This window comes from Ambystoma mexicanum, chromosome 3q (genome assembly GCF_040938575.1).
Source record: "Ambystoma mexicanum isolate Mex_15411 chromosome 3q, UKY_AmexF1_1, whole genome shotgun sequence".
NCBI lineage: Eukaryota > Metazoa > Chordata > Amphibia > Caudata > Ambystomatidae > Ambystoma > Ambystoma mexicanum.
In genome coordinates, this window is record NC_090926.1 from 1,119,763,413 (window position 1) to 1,119,791,388 (window position 27,976).

Sequence of the window (27,976 nt, forward strand, 5' to 3'; positions counted from 1 at the left end):
AAAGAGTGGAGTCAAAGATGACCCCGAGATCCTCAGCCTCGCGGGTAGGGGTAGGAAGAGGGCCAATGGAAGCCGGCCAGAGAGTGAGGGGAAAGGATGGTGAAGGTTTACCAATGAGGAGGATCTCAGACTTGTTGGCATTTAGACAAAGATCGTTGGCGGCACACCAATTTTGAATGGCAATTAGGCAATCAGAGATGAGGGAAGGAGAGGAGGTGTCTAAGGGAAGCCTGAAAAAGAGTTGGGTGTCATCAGCATAGCACTGGAAGTTTGAGCTGAAAATGGAAATGCAGTAGGCGAGAGTAGCTAGGTATTCGTTGAAATATGACAAGAAGACAAGCAATGAAGGTGTAACATAACATGAAAGGTTAAAATGCATTAACTCCTCAAATTCTTCCATGAAATATCTTTACATCACAACAAAAGTATGACACCACTCTTTACAGAGAAGAACTTGGACATCCGAAATTAAAAGTTAAGGTTAACTTCTTTTTAATGAGACGGCTTTACAGAGAAGTTCATTGTATTAATGTGATCACTTAAGATTGTTTTCACAATAGTAGGTGATGATTGTATATGGAAAACCAGTTTGTAAAAACTAAAAAAATGTCTTTCTTGTAGATCTCATATGAAAAGGTTGTTTGTTGTGCAGTACCTCCCGGTCTATCACTTCCTGACAATGTGTGGAACCTTACTGCGTTGGCTGCGATAAAAGATAAAATATCACTTACTGGATTCAAAACTAATTTGGATTTACAATATTTTGCCCTGATCAACACGTGGTGCTATGACAATTATGTTACAGCATTTACAAAGTTTTTTCCCTATCTCATCCTGATAAATTCCCTGATTTTCCTTATTAGCAGCAATTTTTGGTTCAAATTCCCAGGAACTAGTTCAAAGATCGAACATTTCCTATCAGTGTTGGGAAAGTGCTTGAATTCCCCTTGGACGGCTAAAGCCTTATCAGCAACAATGTACGAGGATGCTGCTCAGTCTTCGTTAAAGTTTAATGTGTCATCAAAGAACCCCAAAGCAGTAGGACCTTCTATGTATGCATTTGAGACAGAGGGTAAATATGCTCTTAAAGGTGAAAATGTGGAGACCCTAACAGATGAAGAAACCCCTACAGACACAATAATGAAGAGAACAACATCCAAACAAATGCTTGGTGGAAAGGTTGAGAGCAAACCCGAACAAATCCTTGATAAAAAGGAGAGCGAACAAGCCAAGGCTTTGTTTGAAAAAGTAAAGAAGTTCCGTGTTCATACAGAAGAAAAGGACATTCTGTACCAAATGTACAAGAGACAGGCTTTCTTACGAGCTGTGGAATCTATTGTATTTATAGTTTACATTTACATTTATGTCCCTTCAATGAAGTTTGTGTCCCACTGTATCGATGAATTGAATATGACTGGCTTCACACAATATTACTGTGTCCACGGAATGTGGAGGATGTACACCATGATATATGTGGTTTATCTGTTCTTACTATGCATTTATACCTGCCTGGTTTTTGTTAACTTTTACTGGATTTTTCACAGTAATCTAAAAGAATACTCCTTTGAAAGGATCCGCAAGGAATATGGTATTGACGACATACCCGATGTGATCAATGACTTTGCCTTCTTGCTTCATCTCATTGACCAATATGATACTTTGTATTCCAGAGAATTTGCAGTGTTTTTGTCTGATGTAAGTGAGACAAAGCTACTGCAGCTGAATTTAAACAATTACTGGACAATTGAGAAACTCAAACAGTCCTTGTCTATCGATTCACAAGGGAAAACCGAACTTCACCTCTTTATGATGCCTGGAATACCAAGTCAGGTATTCGAGCTCGATGAAATTGAAGTGCTGAAGCTTGAGAATGTGGATATGATTATACCTGCAAGTATTTCCAAATTGAAAGCTCTGAATGAGTTATGGCTGTATTACTGTTCCATCAAATTAAACTCTCAAGCACTTGTTTTTTTAAAGAAAAACCTGGAAGTTCTAAAAGTGCGTTTCTCTACTTCTCAGGAGTTACCTTCCTGGCTATATCACCTGGGAAAGATTCAGTGGCTGTACTTGCATGGGCATCTTCAGGTAGACAAGGGTAGCATCAATGTGCATTCATTTCGGGAGATGAAACAGATACAGTTCTTATATCTAAAGCTTTCTATAGGGACAATACCCTCACCGATAATGGAACTGGCAGCTACAGTTTCTACGCTGATCATTCATAATGAGGGGACAAAGCTTCTTTCTCTTACCAGCTTTAAGATGTTAAAAAAACTACGCCACTTAGGCCTCATTCAATGCAAGTTAGACAAAATTCCAAACTTCATCTTCAGTTTAAGTGACCTAGAAGAAATTGATTTGGAAGATAACAACCTGAAATCCCTCGAAGAGTTGGCAAGTTTGCAGCACTTTAAAAGAGTCAGGTCCTTAAAATTCTCTAGAAACAGAATTACATCCATTCCTCCACATATCGGGCAGATAACAAATGTTGAGCATCTTTATTTGAACAACAATTTGATCACTGCCCTAAATCCTAACATCTGCAATCTAAAGAAGCTGACTTACCTTGATATTTCCTACAATAGCATCCAGGTACTCCCCGAAGAAATCGGTCAACTACAGGAGCTGCACTATTTCTTTGCATCTTACAATTATATAGACCAAATACCGGAAGAATTATTCACATGTGTCAAACTTGAAAAACTAACACTTGCTCAGAATACAATTGCTACCTTGTCTCCACTAGTGGGGAATCTGATAAACCTGAGGTTACTGGATCTGACAGGGAATCGACTTGAAAGTTTGCCACAGGAACTGGAAAAATGCACCCTTCTCACCAAGACTCGACTGCAGGTCGAAAAGGAGGTCTACGCTACTTTGCCTGTTTATGTGAGAGAGCAACTTCTGAAGGATGAACACAGAACATGGTATGTTTTACTTGGTTTTTGGGGACTTGTATTTCTCTGCCACTCTGCTTAATATGTAGTCTTATTCTGATGTTCAAAATAACTTTTCATACAACTACTCTCAACAGGTGAGAAACATGAAATATAATCATGGTTGGCATTTGGCCACTTGGCCCTACTAGGTGCCCAACTTCCTCTAACTGAAAACCTCAAAGGACCCTATTCAAGCAGCACCCTTAAGAGCTGATTCTGACCCTAAAACGTCTAATGCCACATCTGATAGTTGGGCTATCCCTGACACCGGGACATTCCAAGCTGCCTCTGAGCATGACTGAGGCCAAATGACAAGTCACCACAAGTGTGCTGGAACTCCCCATGAAATTAGCCTGTTGCCACATGCATGCAGTGACTTTCTTTGAAACCTGTGCCTTTTCAGTTGTGATAATGGAGATTTTAAATGGCAGCCTCTATTGTTAATGTTAAAGGACATTTGTACCGCGCACTATCACCACCGCAGTGGTCCCCTGGTGCTCCTATTGCAGAACATTCACCAGCACAAAGCATTTCCGCAGATTTGGTCTGTTTTTTGCTGGCATGAAATGTCCCCAATGCTGCACACATCGAAACGCACACATGCATTGGCATTGCACGTGTGCAGTAAACAGTCTCTGGTGCATTCACATTTATTTACAGGTCACATTTTACGGGGGCTCCTTTTCATCATTGAGGCAAAAGCTATCAGGAGGCATACTTTTGTGAATGGTGCCTCTCTGACTCTTTTAGAAGGACTTTTCTGTTGTCAGTTCACTTTTAAGAAAACTATCTGTGATGCATTTTGTCATACAATTACATTCCCATTCACGTATCACTCAATTCACTCTAGTTAACTAAGGCCATCTTGTGATAATGTGAAGCAAAACATAGCTGAGTTAAGTTTGAATGCTCTGGCAGCACAAATGATAGTATGCACCCCACCTGCTGATGCCTGCAGCTGCCGAAGCAAAACACAGACTCAACTAATTTACTCATTCATGTGTCACCATGGAAATGCAGAAGACACTATCCCACACAATGATTATCATTACAGCCTTTCTTCGTGTTTTGCTTTATTATCCCCATATGTGTTTCATTGTTTGGTTATTGCTTTAAAGTACATTTTAGCTTTACCAAATCACATTATACAACTTGGTGAAACAGGCAAAGTAATGTGACAAAGCCACTATCATGGCCTTGCCAAACAGTGTAAGAATCTGTATCAGCAGGAGGTTGGAGTGGTATGGAGAAATCCAGTCCAGTTCTAAATCTGAGGGCAGTGGCCAATGAAGGCCCCAATACCTGTCCCCCGCTTTGCCAGCATGTTTCTATGCAGTCCACTGTCTTCTCAAGCCTTGCCTCAACCAGATAATTGCGAGTATTTTTATTTTGTTTCTAGAGACAAGACATTTTGTCCTGGAGGGAAGTAAAGAAACCCAGGAGAGAAACCTGAACAAGCGACCCACGTCCTGAGGGGGGAAGATGAAAAGCATCTGACTGAAAGAGAGACCAACAGAGAGAGGTAGAAACCGTGCAGATGTGCATCACTGGTAGGGGAGAGAGTTGAGAGTTGCCTGTATATATGGCCCAGAGACAATCATCATGGGGCCACTGGAAGACGCATGCCTGCGCAATGACATAAAACATCATAGACCACAAGAGACTAAAAAGGGAGGAATATCCACCCTCCCCCTGCAAACTAACTCAAGGATGACTAACCTCAAGCCACGTGAACTTAATACAAACACTGATCATGCTAGAGTGCCATGAGTCCCATAGCCCTTCCCCGTCAACCTCATGTGAGAAAAGTGGGTGGGGCGTAGTCCACTACTTAGCCTTTTAAATAAACCTCCATGCCACAGGTTGGGACGGCAGGGACGGCAGGGACGGATTGGCTAGGAAAAGGGGTCCAATCCCGAGAGAAGAGGAGACATTAAACTGAGGATCAGGAAGCAGGAAGTGTGGGTTATTCAAGTGAGGTCAGAGGTGGAGGGCTACCAAGGGACCAGCAGGAGGGCAGACAGATGTGGACTGTGGCAGGGTTTTTTGGAGCAGGAGAGGCATTGACTAGAATGTGAATGCAGTACTGTGGTGTGAGTGTGCAGGGTTGTGTGGGGAGTGTGTTGAGGAAGATAGTATAAGTAGTGTTTTGTGAAGCGGATGATCAGATGATACTGTGTGAAAGGACTAGCTGTATGGAGGGAGGAGAAGTGGCTTGGAGGGAGGAGCAGTGGTTTGGAGAGAGAAACAACATCAACAGTTTTAGGCTAATACCTAGGAGAAGTGAGAACATGGACGGTAATGTGACTGGAGGTAGGAGTGAGGTGGAAAAGTAAGAAAGGAAGAGTAAGAGTGGTTGTGTCTGGTAAATCTGAAGCAAATAGGGAATTTGTACGACACAATATCCAATTCAAGCAGAACCTAACTGCTGGATAGAGTAGGGACAGCTAGGAAGATCTTAAGGAAACCTTTGTTAGAAAAGTCCATTGGGCCTTTAGACCCTCAGAGCCAGGACAATATAGACTTCAGACAGTAGGACTTAACCTTCGATAGCTACTAACGAGGGGTCAGGGACACCTAGGTTAAGGTGAAGGGTCAATATAAGGAGAGAGAGGGATGGCCCGTGGTCCACAAAGATGTCAATAAAAATCCTTCAACCATCTCTGAGACTTGTAGTGATTCTTGTGCCATCTGTGATAGTAAGTGTTTCATTTTATTTATGTTATTGATGTAGCAGGTACTTATCATCGGTATGCATGTATCCAGTGAAAGATTCCTTTTTGAACAGTTTTCAACAATGAAAGCATGTTCAACTGCCAGATCCGCATTTTACTTAACATTCTCTATAAACTTTTTCTTTTACATCTGAGATTGACTGAGGTTTGTCACACAATTTCACACTAGACATTTTCTCTACATTTCCCTTTGACTTGTTAATTTAACAAACCTTCTCATTACCATTGGTCCATCATTTGCAATCAGTTTAGCTAATACATGTTTTCTCTACACTTCTTCAAATAGGTACGTTCGTTGTCAAAACTTTTATATTGCTTATCTACTCTAAGAGTGCAGAAGAAGGACTGTGACACAAAGCATATTCAGGCTATAGACTTTTTTTTAGTAAAAGTAAAGCAAGAGAAAACCTATTTCTAAGATGGGTTCCCTTCCTCAACTAAAAATCTTAAGGTGACTGTCAGGATGTCTGTTAAAGTAAAAGTGGACACTGTCCTGTGTCAAGAAACCCCTACTTCTGGTCCTTACACTATAAACTAATAAAGAACAGAGCAGTGTGCGGATCCCAGGAGAATGACTCCCTTCTCCTGGATTATTGTCAACGTTCCACACAATGACCCTCATTATGAGGTTGGCGGTAACCTGCCGGTGCCACAGCGGGTTGCCGCCAACCCTATACCACTGCTTCCCCGCCTGAGATCCCAGTGCACCAGGACATTAAAAATTTGGTGGCCCGGGATCTCAGGCGGCGGAAAATGTTGTTCCCCATTCCCATAGAGTCCAATAGGACTCTATGGGAATGGAAGCACCAGCACCGTTATGAAAAGAGAATAGCGCAGGGACAACATGCTAGTCTTGGAAGCAATACCACACAGATCACAGAGGTTTGAATCCCGGATCTGCGCTGAGAAACCAAACTCAGGTATGGTATTAGGTGCATTATAAAAAAACAATTAAATAAATAAATAAATAAATAAAAATAAACTGTGCCTACTGGGGCCGCGGCGCTGGGCAGGTCAGTCCTGCTGGGCACAGAGGCCCCAGCAGGCACAGTTGTAGACTGCCGGTCCGGCACCCTTAATTCCAGACCGGCAGACTTGTAATGAGGCCCAATGTCTCCTTGGTGTGCCAAGAGAATGCCTTCCTTCTCCTGGCGTTCAGTCACAAATAACCTGTTGGAATGACTCCCTTCCCTGGTCACAAAGCTCCAAATAAAATTCCAAATAGGCCTGGTGGGACGATTCCCTTCTCCATGTCACAAAGTTCCAAACTAACAGTAACTTCATAAACCAGGAGAATGCCTCCCTTCCCCTGGCATTTGGTCTCAGTCTCAAATGAGCCCGATGTTGCCAGGTGAATGACTCCCTTGTCCTGGTAGTTATGAAACAGTCTCCTCCAACCAAGGGGATGACTCCCTTGCCCTGGTCTTCTAATTATCTTTCACTCTTCCAACACCCAACTATTGAGTGTTGAGATGGTCTGCGACCCTGGTTTCTCTCTTCTTCTTTGGTTCACTTGGTCCTCTTCCCTGCCAACTACTGCCACAAGGAAGATCACTTGCATCACTCTCTTGGGTTGGGTCCTCAAACTTGTTTCTCTTCTTTGGCTTGGCCCACTTGGTTCACTTCCCTTTCAGGAACTGCCATGGGGAAGATGACTCGTATCATTCTCTTGAGTTGGGTCCTCGACCCTGTTTTCTTTCAGCCTCTCTTGCTTGTAATCTCGGTTCAGGGTTTGTGCATCCCATAGCTTTCAGCCCCTACCAGTCCCTGTGCCTCTCCCATAACCTGGTTTGCACTTGGGATGCGTTGCCAGTTCTTCCTGGGGTCCTTCTCCTGCTCAGAGTGTTGCGCAGGCTTCTCTGCATCTCGTTTCCTTTGCCTTGAGGATATCCTGCCCAGCCCATGGAGTGACGGGTTTGGACACTGCTTCTTGCATTCGTATCACTGTCTGACAGTCTCCCAGTATCCTCTGGATGCCATTGGGGGAAGGAGTGCCGTTTTCCTCTTGACTCTGGTTGTGGACTGGTCTCGGGTCTTTCTTGGCCTTCGGTCCTGGTTGGATGCATCTCCCTGACAAGCAGTCCTTCATTGGTCTTTATCACGTAAGAGAGACTAGCCCCCTGCGGAAGTCTATACCTCTGCAGTTCCTTCTTAACATTGTTCTTCATTGCTTCTATGTCCCACCTCGCCACAGTACTTGAGTTAGCTATGTTCCTGACATTCTTCTTCATCTCAGTACAAGTACTTTCCAGGCTCTCGAGGTAATCTGCCTTACAACAACACATGTTCCTGGTCTCTACAAAGAGATTAGCCGAGGATGAAAAGGCTAGGCAGGGAGCGCAGAGGGCGAGTGCTGTTCGGGTGGAGATGCTGCTTCCCAAAAACGCAGACATTGTGGATATTGTGGCCTACCTGGTAGGAGACAAGTTATCCTGGGAACTGCTACTTCATGATCTATTATTTAGAAGAACGTTAAAACGTACTATACATTGTTTTTACTTTTTTATATATCGGACTCCGCCCCTTTACCCATAAGCGTATATATTCCTGCACTTCTGAGCAGTGTACTCCGGAGACCCACGGCCGGCCCATAGAGCCGAGGTTTGCTCTGAAGTACTTTAAGACAAGATAGCTGCACCTTTGAGATGGATGGGGGTGCAGATTTATTACTCCAACACCAATCAATAAGGACAACTCAATTGTTTGGCAAAGGGAGTCTGTTTAATGACAAGTACAAAAAACGGGGAGTCATGGAAATCAGCATGGATGCGATAGTCCGTCTCACTTCAACTCCAACAAACTTCATACAAACAGTGACATTTATACTCAAAACTTGTCATAATTGATGTGTAACACTCAAAAGTTAACATGCAATTCTATTGGTTAGGAAAAGGTAACTTTAATATAGGTACTATATCTGTATATGGTAACGGAGTGAGGAGATTGGGTAAACACTCTCAGGTGGGCGTCTAAGCCCTTCCTTCAAATATGACTACCGTAGACGTCATTAAAAGTACGACGTTCCATTGGTTCTGCTAACTATAGGACCCAAGATTATGCATAAATTTCCGCTTTGCTTAGCAGCACGCAGAACGGTCAGCCAGGTGCAGGGAGCCCTTATTTTACTGTGGTTGGCCTTGAAACTGCATCTTCTGTCTGGAAAAGTTCTAATATCGGAAAAGTTCTAATATCTCTGCCTAGGCGGATGCCACATAGGTGTGAACCTCTGCTCCTTCTCGCTCGGCTGGTCACGTGTTACCTACACCGTGAATTTGTCTTGTTTCTCTCAATTTGTGCATTTAATTCTTATTCAGCTTTCCTCCTGCCTACGCCTCCTTATCTCAACCTTTCAAAGACAGGATATTCTGTTCTTAAGTTTTGATTATATGTAGCTACTGTTTGTTCCTTCTATTGGTATGACCTTGGCTCTCCTGGCACAAGTTGCATCTGCCAAGTTTCGATTCAGCCGTCTCTTCTCGTTCTACTAGAATAATGCATCTACTAGAATATGAATCTTGTCTTGTTTGGCCTCTGCTTTTTGTGCAAAGTGGACTTACACTTACTTACTGTGCTTCGTTTTGTATAATGGCGCTTGCTGCGCTATTCTTCTACTTAGCATAGCAAGCCACACTGTTTTCTTAGCTTTCTTGTGGTTACAAGCAGATGTACAGGCATTAGCTGGTTGAATATCTTCATCCTGCTTACAGCTTAAGCTTCTTTGTATTTCAACATTGTTCTCTTCTACTAGGTTCACAATATCCTTATTCATGGCGTTTCGTTTCTTTGTGTCATTTTTTGGTTGTCATTTCTTCCATTTGTGAGTCTGTCCCGGTCTTCGTGACGTCGCCATTCGTCTTCCATTAAGGCCTTTTTGGTTTCTTCCGGGAGGGTACTGAGGTAATCTTCATTTCGTCTCATTGTCTCATTTGCTGGTAGGGTTTTCTCAATGGATACCTTACTGCTCATGGTTTTCTGGGTTTTGGTACTTCAATAGGTGTTGCTCTTCTGATAGGTACTAGGCAGAGCCCTACTGTGGCTCTCTGCTGGTTTATTTATCATACGTCACATATTTGAACGTTCCTGGTACTTCAAAATGGGGGACTGGAGTGCAGGCTTTATTTGGGACCTCCTCTACACTCCCCCCTCTGGACGATTCATCGACCACTTTCACCTACTTCTTTGGATTCCATTCACTTGACACTTCTATATTTATCTTTACTCCATCGCCTGGGCTCATTCCTTCTTCATCTTCTGGGTCTATACATGATGGTTTGAAGAAGTGTCTCTTCGGAGTCTATATCTGTATTACTCCCTTCAGGCTTCCTGTTGTCCTTACATGTTCGTCTTTATTCCATGTCATGAGTTGACATTGTCCATATGGGCTACAGTAATCCCATCTTCCTACATAAATTCTGTGTTTCCTGGGATATTGAAACTTTGTATCTTCTGGTGCGTGCCTGCTGGCCTTCACAAAGTCTCTTATTTCTTCATCAGTCAGGTCTTTGGGCTTCCATCCTGGCTTGACATCAATCATGATCTTCATCCCTATGGCTTTCTTTGCAGTTTTCTGGCATTGCAAGATTATTATCTTGATAACACAAAATCCTAGTAATATCATCACTAGCAGGGCTCCCAAGAACTTGAATGCATCTGCCATCCATTGTGGAACCCATGAAAACAGTGATCCAAACCATTCTGTCATCATCAACTTCATCGGTTTCGTTGATCATCTGGTTCTGCATGTTTGTCAGCATCCCTATAGCTTCTGTTAAAGTTCCATTTTCCTCGTCATGAGAAGGTATAAATGTGCAACATGATTCTCCTATTTTTGCACAAACTCCTCCATCCATAGCTGTGATCATGTCAAGGACATATCTGTTCTGGAGAGTCATCAGTCGGATGGCTCTTAACTCTTCCTTGATTGCATTGAATCCTTTTATTGTCATGTTGATTGTCTGCAGCAACTCCCATCTGGTTATCTGCAACCATTTAGTATTTACCCCAACTTGGATTCTTGGCACGAAGAGTGTTGTGAACACTGATGAGGTGAGGCTGAACAGCCTGTGTTCATATGGGATTGCATGAAAGGCTTCTTCTGATTTAGCAGAGAAGTAATTTTCTCTCTTCATTCGAGTTATCAGTTCCACAGATCTCTTCTTTCTCAGGTGAGTATCTGCTTTCGGGAAACTGTCAATATTCAAGTCACTTTTCGGGATCACCAATGCTGGAACGTGGACATTCTCTATTGTGCATATGCCTCCCCAGTTCTTTGGCAGTCTGATGTATGCTTTGGATCCGCATGCCCAATAATGATCCATAATCACTGCAGTTCCCTGTACCATTCCTGGAGAATCAAAGATTCGCCCACAGTTCTGATTCTCCCCCCATTTTTCATGGTCCATTATTCCTGAAGCACAATTTAGGGTTTTCCAGTGGTACTATCTGTAAGGGTCCTCCTCTGTATTTGTTAGGGAGAATTCTCTTATAAGGCTAATTTTCCAAACCTAGTGAGTCCCCCAGCAGCTTTGCTGGATTTTTGGGGTTTGTTTTTTTCTCCTGCTAAGAGTGAGACTCTTTTCCTCCCACTCTTAGGCATGATTTGAGGTATGTCTTTGACTTCTTGTGTGCTTATGGGCTATGTTTTTTTTTTTACTCCATAGGATATCTTGTGTATGTGTTATACAGCACCCTCAGTGCAGTAACACAGGGGTGTCATGGTGACCATCAAACATAGACTTCATACCCTGGGACTGACTACTGTCTCCCAGGGCATGTAAAGTCACCATTGACTTTACTAGTCCCCAATTGTGAACAGAAGCAGTACAAACCATCATATTGTTGAAGTACTGGAAGGGGTTAATTCGATTGCCCCTGGGTCTGTTTCCAAGGGGGCACTGTCCAGTCCCCCCTTGTCAAGTTTCTGGCTGGTGGCAGTGGTTACCATGCAAAATATTCCACCAGAATATTTCCTATGGGATTTTCCCATTGATTTTAAACACACCACTTTTTGGTGCAATGTTAAGATACCGCCGGTTTATTTATTTAATATTAAATCACCGGTTGGGTATTTTTGCCAGAACTCTTTTCTAAAATGGCGTTCGTGTCCGTCTCTGTAACTCCAACCAAGGTAGGGCCCTTTGTTCCACTTTTTGGCGGGCTTCTCCACAGAAGCCCTCCAACTGGTGCCACTCTGTCTGGGTTCCACAGGATGTGTGGGTGGGGGAATGGGCACCCTGGACTGCGTTGCCTTAGCAACTCAAGTCGCACTCTGTTCTGATTGGCCCAGTGGTGAGCCGCCCAGCTCACCGCTTAGCATGTTTGAGTGACAGCTAGGCTGTTGAATGGGGGTTTTTCTGCATAAAAGCAGGGCTTTTGGGACTGGAACTTCAGAAGTCGCCATAGGACCTAAGAAATCCGAAAGAGGGGAGAAGCTGAGCCATCTGCAACGACGACACTACCGGTGGAGCCCTGCTGCAACAACCTCACCACTTTCCCAACGACAAGAGGTGGCTGGTTTCTTCCCTGGGCAGTGCAATGACTCCAAGTTTCCTCCTCGATTAGATCCTCTCTTCCCCTGGTCGAAACCATGAACTGCACCCGCTGCCAGGAACAACTGCCACCGCTGGAGCTTCCTCAACTTTAAAGGTACTGTGTTCCACCTGGCATCCCTTTCTACGGTTTGCTTAAGGTGACCCTTAAATCCTTGGCCTTCCAACTAGGTTGGCCCCCAGACCTTCTAACTTTATCTTTTGAACCACCCTAACCTCTTTTGAACATTTCTACAAAGACTTGAATGCATTTCGCAACTGTGTGATCTTGGGCACATTTCACCTTGCTCCATTTTAAGTGGGCCTGGCCTATGAACTTTGGCTCTACAGTAGACTCTGCCTTCACTAACTTGTTTTGGTCTCTTAAAAGTGTTGGGAACCTATTTTTTATGACCTTCCTTTTTCTCACCCTTTTACTTAATTATTGTAGTGCTATCTAAGTTACGCGCTCACCTCTGTTTTGACAAAAAGTGGTGTTTTGACTTAGACTTGTCTAATAATTCTTAAGGGAGGTGTGTAGACTTTTCTGATTGCGTTTTGAACTTGCTTTGATTAATAGTGCTAGTGTATTTTCTAAAGTGTGTGTTAAATAAATAATTATATACTTTTGATACAAAGCTCTGGTCAGTGTTTGCTTGTCCTACTGTGTTTTTAGCCCTATTGTGTATCCTCTGTATACTGCCCTACTCTTCTTGAGAGAAGTCTGACTGCTCAGCCACAGCTACCAGGTAAATCTGGGTGGTATAGACTGCTACCAATTGGGTTTACTGCTTACTCCTGTAGTCTTAATCTTTTTGCAGTGTTCCCCAAGGGAACTGCACAGGATTCTGCCTAACAGTCTTCGACCCATGTCCGTAGTTTTGCAAGTTTTGGCCATAATGGCTTGCACAGTCTTTGTGAATTTTCAATTGCTTCCTTGCAGGCTCCGAGAACCATCCATGCCCTGCATATCACTACTCCTTTTTCCCATTCGTCTGGTGAAAGCACTGTTCCCCAAATCTGCATTTGGCCTCTGTTTTTCCAATTTGAGCATCTTCTGGAGTTTTTCCTTGGACATTTAGTCTCGGGTTCGCTTCCCATCTTATTCCTGCTCCTTTAACTCCAGGCTTCTCGTACCTGATCACATGATTCCTAGTATGAGCTCTATTCCGTGTCTTGATGTCTTGGACATAATCATCTTCATCGGGATAGGCTATTTCAGTTGCCCATATTAATGAGGCATCACTTCCCATGAACTGGCCTCTGGTCTTGCACATTGTTACTTGTGAGAGACAGTGTGCTGTTGGGACATCAATTTCTACAGCCACGAAGATCCTGGACTTCCCCATGCTGTATGGTAGGAATGCGCAAACAAAGCATTCCCCTTCAGAATTTCGTCTTCCAACTTCCTTCCTGTGCTGGTACCAAATGTTGTTTCCTAGGTGTGCTGTGCTATCCAGGTAGTCGTTCAGTTCATTGTCATCTCCATGCATGCTTCTCTTGATTCTTAGTGTTTTCATGTAGTTTGCTATTACTACATCTCTGAATGCATCTGTACGGCTCCTTCTTGCTGGAGGATTCTCAGGTATCCCAGTCCATGGTGCAGGCTTCCTTATCGGCGCCATTTGAGTGGATGTTAGGAAAGATTTCATATTTGAATGCAATTTTCCCTCCATGTGTCAACCCCCAAACTTTTTGCTGCTGTTCTACACCTTGATCTAACCTTTGCCAGAGAAGCGCAGCCCTCAGCCGCACTCCTCTGGGCTTTCGCTCACTTCTTCTGGGGAAACTGACATGCCCTTAAGACAGTCAGTACTGGGAGACTTTGTTTCCCTTAGTCCTTTCCTCATGTTGCAGCTTTTGTGCAACATGTAACAAGAGTGCAATGTAATTTATTTTACAGCACCCTTGGGTCTCTAGTCATTCCAAAGGCCCTAGAAACTCTCTCTGGACTTGTTATGAACTGTGCAGATGTGTCAACGAAAGGACTGGTGGCAGCTATCGTTTATCTTAAGTTTTGAACCCTTTTTTGCCATGTTATCCGCGCTTACTGCGTTTGGCACGAATGGCCTGGCCCCAAAATGGCCATGCCACGAGGTTCTTTGTCCTGTCCTTTGGCCATCTTACCCCTTCACCTTCCCCAGGTCGAGCCGACCTGGGTCAGTCCTTATTTGGTCATGCACTTTCCCGCAAAACCCAAAGCTTTTGCAGGCTTCTGCATGCCTTGTGTGTATGCCTCCAGGATGTGGGCTGGGATGTCTGTTCCCAATACACATCCTGGGTGCCAGAGAGTCTGGAGTGTCCTGAATGCCTGGGACCACCGTGGTCCGTGATTGGTCCATGTATGGAGTGAGTGTTTGTGAGCAGATCTCCCATTGGGTCCTCTCCGTTTTGGCGCAAAGGGAACTTTGGATAAGAGGAGGCCGAAAAACACCACTACCATGTCGATCTCCTGAGTTCACACGAAGAAAGGATAAGGAGCCAAGTATCCTGCAACAAGAAGCCGAGTCGAGGAACCGCTGGTGACCCGCTGGAAGGTTTGGCACCCTGAGCCCGCTGTCGTCCTGCGAGACCCCTCTGCATCTGATCATCCTAGAAGGTCTGCGAAGGCGCTTCGGCCCATTGGAATAGTGGGACCAACTATTCTCGGCACCTTCATCAAACCCTGCAAGTAAGCCTCTTCGGAAGTGTCCCTGGGCCAACCAGTGGGCTGACCAGCTTACGCAGGATGTTTGCTCTGTCATCGCCGCGGTTTCGAGGAAGCCCTCGAAACTTGGTATACTGCTTGCTCTGTGTCCACAGCACCCTCACACCGAATTTCGTACACTTGGCATTCCCAGGTCTGAAGTGAGACGAGTGCGCCCGGACCGGAGTAAACGCGGTTACCATGTTGCCCTCCTGTAACAAAGACCTATGCAAGTTTGCTGCACTTGTGACCCTCTTGACCCTGAAGCCTGCTACCGCGGAAACTACACGGTGTTGAGACATCCTGATTGTCGCATTCGAACCTGCCAGCAAAGTGGACTGAACTGGCGAAGTCTGGGTCTGCCTGCGTCAGGGAACCCGTGAGTAGTCCATACCACAACCAGTGGCCCCTAGTGCAGGAGCCCATTTCTTTTCCGCCGCTGTGCGATATAGCGACTCTATCCCTCACTCTCAACCTGCCTCTGCCTGCAAGTGGAGGTCCTGCTTTAATAGTGGGGACTTGTTCTTCATCGACCTTATCCACCTTCCTGAGCTGCTAGTGACCCTTGAAGAGACCCTATTTTGTCCATTGGCACAAGCGTGTGCATGTACTATTGAGCATAAGGCTCCACTCTTCGTAGCGCGTGGACTGTCTGTTAGTTAGGTGTATTCTTGATGTGTAACTGGGTCTAAAGATTATTGCACTGCCTGTTTTCCTCCCCATCTAGGTGGTCTACATATTTCGTGCTTCTTAATCCGTTAGAACCCTCTGGTCTTGTATATATATCGTGTTGATTGTGATGTGTTGGTTTACTTCACTATTATTGTGATTCTTTGCTATGGTCTATATTACAAAGGCCTTGTAATAAATGTGTCTATATTTTTAATATAACACCTGTCTGGAGTAATTTGTAAGTGTCCCTGCTTTGTGTGCTCATTGAGGTCTTTCAGTCACCCTCACCCCTCCTGAGACTTAGGGCCTCATCACGAGTTCGGCGGTAACCCTTAAAATCGGGGGTAACGCTATCAGCGCCGATTTTAAGGGTCCGTCGGATCACAAGTCCAAATACCGCTGGCGCCATTACAGCCGGCGCAAGTACACCCGGCTGTACAAGCGTCGGTTGTAAAAGCGCCAGTAACCATTCGCGCTAAAAGTCCGGATTAGTCCGGATTAGGCGCAATTAGCGCCAGAAAAGCGGCTTACAATCCACCGAAAATACCCCCAGCAAAAAGCTGGAGGTAAAAGAACACAGGCCACAGCAATAAGGGCCCAGGTGAAACCAATGCAAATCAGAGGCCTGCAAAGGACCCACCCATGCACAACACACCCTCCCCAACACCATTCCACCAGTAGGAGCAGGGAGGAGACAGCAATAGGGGCCCAGGTGAAACCAATCCAAATCAGAGGCCTACAAACGACCCACCCATGCACAACACACACTTCCAAACACCATGCTACTGTCATGATGCCTACCTCCAAGGAGCCAGGTCCGACCCAGCAACCCCAGAGGCAGGCATCATTCCCCCCAGGGAAGTGCCAGCGGGCCCAAGCTGGGGCCCTTTGGACACAGTCCTGGCGCCTTTGGCGCCAGGCTCATGTTAGACCCCTTTCCTGGCGCCTTAGGTGCCAGGCTCATAAAGCTAGACATGTGTTCAAGTGTTTTAATGTGCACTTACCTGATGCAGACCATGCTGCTACATCCAGGCCCTCTTGAGGCCTGAATGGAACTATTTTACCTGTGGGACTACTTTCCACCTGGGTGTGGTCGGGGAAGGATACATACCTGATCGGTGGAAGGATACATACCTGGAACTTCTTCCAAAGTTATTTAAACAACGCCCGATCAGCAACTCACGCTTCGCGTTGTTCTGCTCCTCGCAGCTGGACCCTCACCGTGTCAGCTCCTGCATCTGGACTTCAGCCACGCCAGTCAGCATCCTGGGTCGCCTGCAAAGGGAGATAAGAGAGAATTGGAGAGAAAGAAGACCTTACCAGCTAAAGCTGCATCACGGAGACATCACACTGACGATCCTGAAAGGGAACACATCATTTTAAAAGCATTTCGCTTCGATCGCTGCAGCGCTGCATTTCACTCACCTTTCCTGGGCGCCTCCATCTTCAGCAGCGATCATCCGGATCCGCACCCACTTCTCAGAGCCTTGAGAGAAAAAGACAAGAAAACAAGGTGAGAGAAGGAAGGGAATAGGAAAGGCTCAGTTTCCTTCTAAGACTTACTTGTTGGGTCATCCCATTTCATTTCGGGTCCTGCCGCTTCCTGGCATTCCGGACCCCGGCCCCTATGGGGAAAAAAGAGAAAGACTTTGAATGAGCGAATGCAAAGACATTACCTGAACGCTCATCCAGAACTTAACTGTCATTTACTGGAACTGCACGTTTCACTTCGGGTCGGCGCCATATCTCCGGCATTCCGAACCCCGGCCCCTAAGGGGAAAAAGACATAAGCATTAGCGCTTGCTGCAATAAGTCAATGAACATTATTATCAAGCTTGAACTTTTGAACTTGCAACAGAACTCTTACAGCACCTCACCTGAATAGTCAAGCTTATTTTGAAATCCCATCAAACCTCAATCCAGTGAAGTAACTGGGTTTCAACGCGCCCCTGCATCAGAAGCAGGATGGAGAACTCATCCTTCCAGACCCTAAGGTGAGACTTCACGGGGAATCGTGGAAGGGTATCGTGGAGGGTTGGAAGGGAGTGGGAGGCTTGAGCATTATTCCGTCAGTAGGTAATACTCCCTTTTCACGCACAGGGGAATATTCCTGCGAACCAGAAAAGCCAGAGTAGAGGGGCCCTTCCTGTCCATCTTCAGAGTCCTGCGCTTCACCATTGAAGAAGCATCAGCACTCGAAGCCAGACCTGCGCCCCCGTGGGAATCAGGTGAGCGTGACAGCTGCCATTTGGAGCCGGGACCTTTGATGTGGACTTCTACCTGCTGTGCCTGGAGCTACAGAGTCCAGCCAAGCAGGCCAGAGCCCTGGGAGTGCAGGGGGTGGTGGGTATGAGAAGAGGGAGGAGGAGAGCAGCACCAGCAAGGCGGCCAACGATCCCCTAGGTCAGGCCAACACCCTGGGCCCTGACTGATGGCCAGTTGGTGACTGAATATCGGCTGGACAGGGCAACCATCACCCAGTTGCTGGACACAATCCAGGCTGACATCAGGAGCCGCATAGCTATCAGCACAGCAGTACCTCCGCTAGTGAAGGTCGTGTCTGTGCTACAATTCCTCGGGACTGGCAGCTACCAACACACCGTTGCCATGATGCATGGCATGGCCCAGTACACATTCAGTGCCATGCTGGGACAGGTGCTTGATGCACTGTTGAATCATGTGGATGAGCACATCGCATTGCCAGCCACACAGGCAAAGGTGAACCAGCTGAAGGGTCAATTCCATGCCATTGCCCAAGTCCCGAATGTAATAGCAGCCCTGGACTGCACACATGTAGCACTCGTACCACCCCAGGCACATGAGGCAGCCTACAGAAACCGGAAACAGTACCATTCCCTGAATGTGCAGATGACATGTGGCCCTGACCTCACCTTCAGCCACTGCTGTGCCTGCTACCCAGGATCCACCCACGACTCTATGGTCCTGCGCAACAGTACCCTGCCAGCGTACATGGAAAGGCACCGAGGGCAAAACACATGGCTGCTGGGTGAGTACAAATGTATACCATAATGTATGTTAATCCACAACTGATGGGGCTGGTCACACACAATGAAATCCCTGAATGTCAATAGGCAGCACCATCAGTGCAGCATTTCCAATCAAGCACCTTGCACGAGAAACCTTGGACATGTCCAACATAGCAGAAGAAGCCCATTCAGGATGTAAAAGACATGTGGCAGCACAGTGACATAATGGAAGGCCTACCACCACAAAGCCTCCTGTGTGAGTAGCACTATGGCTTCCAACACTGGCACAGTACAGACATCCCACCCTGCCCACCCCACAGTTATGCAAATGTAACACAAAAGTCGCCACACCCACAAATGCACCACACATAAGTAGTCTGAGTAATGCCAATGTACATCCCGCAAACCCTGTCCCCTGAATGGCCAATGAAATGCATGGAGAACAGTACAGAATAGTGACAACCAGCAAATGCAACTGCAGCCAAAGGGAATGGCAACGACACATGAAGCAGCCACTTCTCGCATGCACAAGCAGAAGGAATGGCCCCCTTACCCAGTGACTAGTGAATGAGTACTGTTACATACTGAAACAGAGGTGTACCAAGTTGTGAGTACCTCATTGAATCAATGCTGCTCGTAGCACAAATGACAAGTATGGCAAAATGACACTGATGACTGAGCCCTGTACACCCACTGAACTTACCTTGTCCCCAAACCTGCTTTCAATCCCCTGCAGGTGATTCTGGAAATCCCCAGTACACATGCGGAGCGGGCATATAACCTTGCCCATGCTCGTACACGGATCTGTGTGGAGAGGGCCTTTGGACTGCAGAAGGCACGCTTCCGGTTCCTAGACCGTACGGGAGGGGCATTGATGTATGCACCTGAAAAAGTTGGAAAAATTGTACTGACATGTGCCATGCTGCACAACATCTGCTGTCGCAGGAATGTGCCACTGCCCCCTGATGCTCATGTGCAGCCACCTGAGGATGGGAGTGAAGGTGATGACGTGCCTGAAGGTGTTGCATGTGCACAAAAGGTTGGTCTGAGGGAGGGGAGGTAGGCCAGACAGGGATTGATTGATGTTTTTTGTTGAAACGGGTGACTGCTACATTTAACAAATGTCAATTCAAAATTAAATAGCACTTTTTCACAATCACTACTGTCCATGCTTTGTGATTTTCGGAACGTGATTTATTCTCAGTGTAACAATCCCCCTTACCCCCCAGTGAACACCCAGCACACAATCCCCCCTTCCCCAGTGAACACCCAGCATACAATCCCCCCTCCCCCCAGTGAACTCCCCACAACTGTGCAGGTAGGTGCATGTTTGTTATCAGGGCGCCCATAACGATGCCATGTCCGACTAGGATGGTCGTGGGCGCTTTCCTTGTCCAGGCCCCTCTGGTGTGTGTGACCTCAGGTGGCACATTGAACGGCGCCTAGGAGATGGCTCAAGGGATCCCTCCGTGGGTGTAGTGGAGGTTGAAGGGACTGACCCGGTTGCCTGCATGTGCTGTCGGAGAAGGTTGTTCCCCTCCCTTGTCTGTTCAGCAAGTGCTGACACTGCCTTGCACAACTCCCTCACCCTTTGTCCAAACCCTGTCAGGGCTGTGGTGCATTGCTCCACCACTCTGCGTGTGCACGCATTGTCATGCGCTATGTACTTGCATCCATGGCATATGGATGCACTGATGGCCTTGATGTGCCGGCTGTGCACCTTGGCCATAGATTCAACTTTCCCCTGTTTTACCTCGATCACGTCCAGTCAGCCCATCACTGCTGCCCCCGTGATAAAGGGTACCCCTGGTGTGCCAGGTGCCGGCCTGCCACTTGTGCGCTGTTTGGGGGGGGCTGCATGGGGTCATATTGCCGGCTTGGATTGGGCTGCCGGGCTCTGAGTGCCGGTCTTCAGGGCTGCCATATGATGGCGTGTCTTCATCTGGCTGTGGTGTGCGGACACGACGCACATGCACAGGTGCGGTTTGTTCTGGCTGTGTGCCTGGCCCTGGGGTCCCCTGTGGTGTGACCATCCCTTCAGCGTCACTGCTTTCGGGTGAATGCAGACATCCTGCCTGATGCGCACGTGGAGGTGTCACTCCCCTGTCGGGCTCCGATCCACAGGTGAGTCCCTCTGCATCGCATCTATGCCTGATCGCTTGGGGCGAGCTGGCCGTGGACTCCCTGCGGGCATGTGGGTGCTGCAGCGGTCTGGTAGGGCTGCGTTGTGGTGAAGTGGGAGGTGGCCTGCGTTGGTTCCCTTCCGTGCGGCCCCTTTGTGGGTTGGTGGTGCTGGTGGAGGCACGCTGCCTCGGGCGCTGTGATGGTGTGGCCCCCTCCCCATCATCTTCATCCCGTGGGGTTTGCCATGTGCCTGTGGGGTACATAGAGTGTGGTTTGAGTTCAAGGCAACCTACATTAGTATCAAGCAGTTCATGCCATCACGTGGGATTGAAGACAGTATCAATCATGCATGCAACTTGCATTTCATCAGTCGCCATGTGGTGCTTGGTGTGAGTGTGGAAGTGCACTGCATGGGAATGTTTGTGTGACAACTTTACATGCAGGGTTGGGGTGCACTGCGCTCAGGGTCCTGGGGTGTATTCTTGCACACTCACACACTACGTAGCTGTCCCATGGGTATGGATGTCTGTCCCCTGCCCCTTCTATTGATGCACTGCACGTGCAGGGTAGTCTAGGTAGCACTACGGTTCAGTGGATCAAGGGGTCACTTATAGGTGTCTGCAGTGCCTCACACACATTTCTTCACATTCATTCACTATGGGTCTGCATGTGTGGTACTTTCAGTTGCATGCATTTGCGGTGGGACTCACCCGCAGTCGGATCAATGCCAGTGCCTGCCTTCGCTACACCAATTCCCTCGATGGTGGCGATGTCAATCAGGGCACTCATCTTCTCCTCCCAAGGTGTGATTTTGGGTGGGGGTGGTGGTGGCCCTCCTCCAGTGCCCCTGCTTGCACTCTTGTGCTGTGAGAGGATGCCGCGGACTCTCACACGCAGGTCATTAAGGCGCTTGCGGCGATCCTCCCCATCCCGGGGCACGCACCCCACTGCAGTGACCCTTTGGCTGATGTTGCGCTGTTAGGCAGAAACCTGTGCAGTTCCCTTAGGGAACACCTCAAAAGATTTAAGACTACAGGTGTTGGCAGTAAACCCACTTGGTAGCAGTCTGTACCACCCAGATTTACCGGGTAGCTGTGGCTGAGCAGTCAGACCTCTCCCAAGAAGAGTTAGGCAGTATGCAAAGTATACACAATAGGCACTAAGATACAACAATACAAGCAAACACTGACCAGAGCTTGGGTATCAAAGTATATAATTATTTATTTAAAAACACACTGTTTGAAACACTCCAGCACTCTTATTGTAAAATATTCTAAACGTAGTTACTATTGTAATATATACACCCCTTTTTCCTTATCAGATAAGTCACAGTAAAACACCACTTATTTTCATACAGAGGTGAGCGCTTAACTAGATGGCACTCCAATAGGTTTGTGAGAAAGGGAGGGAAAAAGACAGAATATGGAAAGGTACACCACTCTAAGATTCATGAACACTGTTAGCAAGGTCTAAGAGCAAAAGTCACTGGTGAGCCAAAGTCCAAAGGCTGGGCCCACTCTTAGAGAGAGCAGAGCGCAAATGCGCCCAAGATCACACAGTTACACTAGGCTTAGAAAGCCTTGCAAAGGGTTCAAAAAGAGTTTAGAGAGGCTTAGGAAAGTTTAGCCAGGGTGTCCCAGGCTACCCCAGGTTCGAAAGCCGGGGGCTAAATCTACCCCGTACAGTCGGTAGCAAAGGAAGCCAGGCGGGACACGGTACCTAAAGTGGGAAGGATCCTCCAGCGGTGGCAGTTGTTCCTGGTAGTGGGTGCAAGTTGCGTCGTCGTCCAAGGGAAGAGAAGATCTCGACCTGGAGGAAAGATGAAGGTCGTTGCACTACCAGGGAAGAAACCAGCCGCGGAGTTTTCCGGTTAAGGTGGTCCCTTTGTTTCGCGGTCGTGGTAAAACGTGGTATCCCGGTTGCCGGGGTGCTTGGCACAGGCAATGCGGCCACGAGGTACGTCGGGAAGGCGAAAAGACGGTGAAACTGGTTATCCCCACCAGTCAAAGGAAGAAGACTCTCCGGCGGGAGATCTCCTCTGTCGTTGGGAAAAGTGCTGAGGCTGTCCAGCAGGGCTCCACCGGTGGTCGTGTCGTGGCAGGTCGGCTCAGCTTCTCCCTCGTCAGATTCTTAGGTCCTGTGGCGACTTCTGAAGTTCCAGTCCCCAAAGCCCTGCTTTTATGCAGAAAACCCCCATTCACTCAGCCTAGCTGTCACTCAAACATGCTAAGTGGTGAGCCGGCCGGCTCACCACATGGGCCAATCAGGATGGAGTGTGACTTGACTTGCCTAGGCAACTCAGTCCAGGGTGCCTAAATTCCCCTCCACCCCTCCTAAGTACCCCAGACAGAGTGGCACCACTTTGGAGGGCTTCCGTGGAGAAGCCCGCCAAAAAGTGGAACAAAGGGCTCGACTTGGGTTGGAGTCACAGAAGAGAACACAAACGCCATTTTAGAATCAAGTTTTGGCAAAAAAAAACAACCGGAGAATTAATATTAATTAAATAAACCAGCGTTATGTTCGAGGCTACTGTAAATAATTAAATAAAGATAGTAGCCTAAAACAATGCGAAATCCCATAGGAAAATATCTGCGGTTGAATATAAAAAGTAGTATCCACTGCCACCAGCCAAAACTCGATCAGGGGGGACGGAGACGTGCCCCCTCGACTAACAGACCCTGGGGCAATTGAATTGCCCCAGCCAGTACGTCCACAATATGATGATTTATACTGGTTCTGTTCAGAATTTAAGACTAGTAAAGTCAATGGTGACTTTACATGCCCTGGGAGACAGTAGTCAGTCCCAGGGTATGGAGTCTATACTGGGGGGTCACTATGACACCCGTGTGTCACTGCACTGAGGGTGCTGTGTAACACACATCACAAAAACACATGAAGCCCTATGGAGTCAAAGACCCCATAGCCCATTAAACACATCTAGATTCAAAGAAACACACTCAAATCATGCCCAAGAGTGAGGGTAAAAGAGTCTCACTCTTGGCAGGAAAAAAAATAAACCCCAGAAATCCAGCAAAGCTGCTGGGGGACTCACTAGGTTAGGAAATTCAGCCTAAACAGAGAATTATCCACCAGGGGGCTTGGCGTTAGCGCTATTTACGTTCGACAGGAAAACCGCTGCATTACCGCCAAACTCGTGATGAGGCCCTTAGTCTTGACTGCCTGCATAGCTACCCTGATTGGTCTGGCTTATCCAGAGGTTACCCTGTTCCAAGAAACTAGGTTGGCCTTCTGAACCTCTGCCCCTCCAGGTCAGAGTTCAGAAATCCATCTTAACAGTGGACAAGAGTCTGGCAGCTCTTTCCTTCTCTTCATACATCTTTTTCCTGCTGGTTACAAATGCCCATGCCAACCAGCCTGACGCTGGTCTGGTATTTGGCTGTACTGTGGAACTAGTACTTGTCCCTTGTGTAGGAACATATATGCCTGGCAGTACATTCTCTGTGGTTTTGTTCTTCAATTCCGCTTGCAGTTTCCTCGCTCTGGCTATGTTAAATGTTAAAGGTATTTGTACCGCGCACCATCACCAACGGAATTGGTCCCCAGGTGCCCAGGCGGATCTGTAAACGGTAAAGGTGGGATGGGTTAGTAAGGTGAAGAGGGGAGTAGGATAGTGAGAGGAGTGGTGTTCTGTTGGCAGCTTCAGCTCAGTATACACCGGGTGCTGAGCTTTGGTGCAGGTATCGGATCGGAGTCAGTCCGTGTGTGCTGTTGTTCTGGCTTATGTGTTGTTGCATTGTTGTGAAGTGCATGCGGCTTGTTGTGCGAGAGATGGTTGTGTGAGTTTTTTGAGAGAGATAAGTATGCAGAGTTTGAGCTTATATTGGTTAGTGGGTTACCTGACCGTTACCATGCTAACATTCATGACTCTGTCCGAGTGTGACATCCGCCAGCCCCCACACTCCCATCCAGACGCAGCGCTGGCCAATGTTTAGGACTTCATCCAGGTGTGGTCGTGCCAACCCTCACACCCCCATCCAGATGCTGCACAGGCTAGTGTCTAGAGACCCGTCCAGGTCTGGGCATGCTAGCATTCACAACTCCATCCGAGCGCCACGCAGGCCGGTGTTCACAATTCTAGGCGTGGCACATGCTAGCATTCACGTTTTTCTGGGCGCGGGCATGGTATCCTTCAAACGATCCTATCCAGATGCGACGCAGGCCAACGTCTATCTAGATGCGTCTGCCGGTCTGGATGTGTTTGTCCGGTACGTATGAGTGGGGGAGTCACTTGGGGCCTTTGTCTGGGTCTAGGTATGTGGTCAGTCTCTGCATCCTTCCTTATTGGCTATTTTCCATGATGTCTTATGCTCTGTCGACTGGTTGGTTATTTGGTTTGAGTGTTTGTCCAATTTGAGAGTGGTCGAGGTTGGAGATATTTCGTCATTGTTTTAATGTCTGGGCATTCTAGTGCGTCTCCGTCGTGGTTACGCTTTGAAGAGCCATGATTTGAGGAGTTTCCTGAATGCTAGGTGGTTTGTTGTATTCCGTATATTCTTGGGTAGGTCATTCCATGTTTTGGGTGCCTGGTGAGAGAAAGACGATCCTCTGAGTTTTTTTTCTGTTGTAGGGTTTTGGTTCCAGGCGTATGTCGGTGCTTGATCTTAGTGTTCTTGTCGGTTGGTGTAGGCGTAGTTTGTTGCTTAGGAATTCTGCGCCTTGTTTGTGTATTGCTCTGTGCGTGATGCACATGGCCTTGAACTTTATTCGTTGTTTCAGTGGTAGCCAGTGTAGTATTTTTAGCGCCGGTGTGATGTGTTCTCTTCTGGGTAGCTTGAGGAGGAGTCTGGCTGCTGCATTTTGTATGCATTGCAGTTTTTTTAGAGGTCGTTCGTGCACGCCCAGGTATAGGCTATTGGCATAGTCCACTCTGGACATGATCAGAGCGATGATGGTAAGTGTTTGGTTGGTGAATGACAGGAACGGTAGGATCCTTTTTGCTGCTCGCAGGAGGAAGAAACATTTCTTGATTACTGAGTTTACTTGTGGGTCCAGAGTGAGGTTGTTATCCATCAGGGCCCCTAGGTTTTTTACAGTTGATGATGGTTCTGGTGTGGTGCCAAGCTCTCTTGGCCAGGGGATGTAGTTGATGTCTCCTCCCTTTTTTGAGACTATCATTATCTCTGTTTTGTCCGGGTTGATTTTGAGATGGTTGAGGTTCATCCAGTTGAATATGTCACAAAGGCAATTCTCTAGTGTGGTGTTTTCTTCTCGGGTGTCTTGTATGTTGAAGATTATTTGAGTATCGTCGGCATAGTTGTAGCATGCAAGGCCGTGTTTTTTGATGAGTTTGATTAATAGGTACATGTAGATGTTGAATAGAAGCGGGGAGAAGGATGATCCTTGTGGTACTCCACACGTGGAGACTCTGGTTTTGGATTTACAAGGTTTCATTAATATTGTTTCTGTTCTGTTTGTTAGGAAGGATTTGATCCATACTAGGGCAGTGTCTGTTATCCCTAGTCCTTCTAATCTCTTTATGAGGATGGCGTGGTTGACAGTGTCGAAGGCTGCAGACAGATCAAGGAGGATCAGGGCGGTGCTGTTGTCTGAGTCTGTGTTTGTTTTTAGGTCGTCCCATATTGAGAGGAGAGCCGATTCTGTTCCTCTCATAGGTCTGAAGCCAACTTGTGCCTGGTCCGGTAGGCAATGCCCTTCTATGAATTCTTGGGTTATTTGGTAGACGTACATTTCTAGTAGTTTGGATATGTAGGGTATGTTGGAGATGGGTCTGTAGTTAGATAAGTCCTCTACGTTTCCTGTTGTGTCTTTGAGTAGCGGCTTGATGTAAGCGTATTGGAAGGCCTGCGGTACTTTACCTGTTGAGATTGAGAGGTTGAGGAGGTTTCTGTGGTATTCCATGGGGGTTCCTTGTTTGAGAATTGTTTTGTATATGTCCGGGGGGCAAGGGTCTTCAGGAGAGCCCGATTTGTTGCTTTGGTTTACCAGTTTGATGAAAGCCTCAACTGATATTTCTGGGAAGTTTCGTAGTTTGTTTGCGTGTTCCTCGTCTGTGTCGGTGGGGTTTGAGCTGTGTACGCTTGTTCTGTTTTGTATGGTGTGTTGGATGGAGGTTATTTTGTTTTTGAAGTGGTCTCTGAGGTCCTCGCAAAGTTTCGTCGATGGTGGTGGCGTGTTGTTGCTGGCCGGTGGGTTTTTTATTTCGTTTATGATTTTGAATAATTCTTTTTGAGCATTTGGTGCTCTGAAGATTCGGTTGTCGTAATGTTTCCTCTTCGCTTTTTGTATTTCCTTTTTATATGCGTGGATCTGTTGTAGGAATTTCAATTTGTTTGCGGTGGTGTTGTTGTTCCTCCATTCAGATTCTAGTTTTTGATTTTTCCTTTTCATGGTTTTGAGTAGTGGGGTGAACCATTTTGCTGTAGTTTTCTTGCGTGTTGGGGTGAAGGGCTTTTCTTTGGCGATGTCCTCAAGGGTTGTTGCGATCAGGGTATGAAGTATGGCAACTTTTTTGTCTAGGTCTGCTTCTTCCACAGTTGATGCTTGCGGTTTGCCGAGTTCTAGGAGCTCGGTTAGGTTGGAGTTTTTTATGGTTCTCCAATTTCTTTTCATCATGATGGGTTGTTTTTCTTGTTGCTTTTTTGTCGGAGCGACCGTTGTGATTATGAACGGAATAATGAGGTGGTCGCTCCAAAGAATTTGAATTGGGGGTGCTGTCGTGATGAGGTCCTTGTTGGCGAAGATTGCGTCAAGTGTGTGCCCTGCTGAGTGGGTTGCTCCTTTGACTAGTTGTTGTAGGTTCATGGCTGCTAGTTGGGCGGTTAAGGATTTTTGTGTGGTTGTGGTTTCTTCGTCGAACCAGATGTTGAAATCTCTGAGGATGATCAGATGATTGTACTTGATGGCTAGGGTGGTAATTGCTTCTGTGAAAGCGTCTACGAAAGTCGCATCGTAGGTTGGTGGTTTGTATATGAGTATGAATTTCAGGTGGGTTTTGGGTTTTACTGAAAGTCGTAGTATTAAAGATTCACATTTATCGATGTTTAGTGGATGTTCCATTTTGATGGCCAGTTTTTCCTTGTGGATGATCGCTAGTCCCCACCCTCTTTTGGATTTTCTGTTTGTTTGGATGCATTTGAAGTCTTCAGGCAGGCAGTTGTTGAGGGTGATCTTGTAGTTGTCGTCTAGCCATGTTTTGGTTACAAACAGGACGTCTATGCCTCCTTTTGACAGGAGGTTGTACATTTCCGTTGAGTGTTTGGACATTGACCTTGCGTTTATTAGATTACAGTGGATTCTCTGGGTGAGATTTTGTTTTGAGGTT

At 46.7% G+C, this 27,976-nt stretch overlaps 1 protein-coding gene across 1 annotated transcript in view; it reads left to right on the plus strand.

Annotated features, from left to right (window-relative positions):
- LOC138582687 (volume-regulated anion channel subunit LRRC8C-like) overlaps positions 1-27,976 on the plus strand; it is an 83,105-nt gene that overhangs the window by 49,731 nt on the left and 5,398 nt on the right. The window contains exon 3 of the mRNA XM_069654237.1: positions 622-2,930. Coding sequence (XP_069510338.1) covers positions 622-2,930 — 2,309 coding nt within the window. The remainder of the gene's footprint in view (positions 1-621; positions 2,931-27,976) is intronic.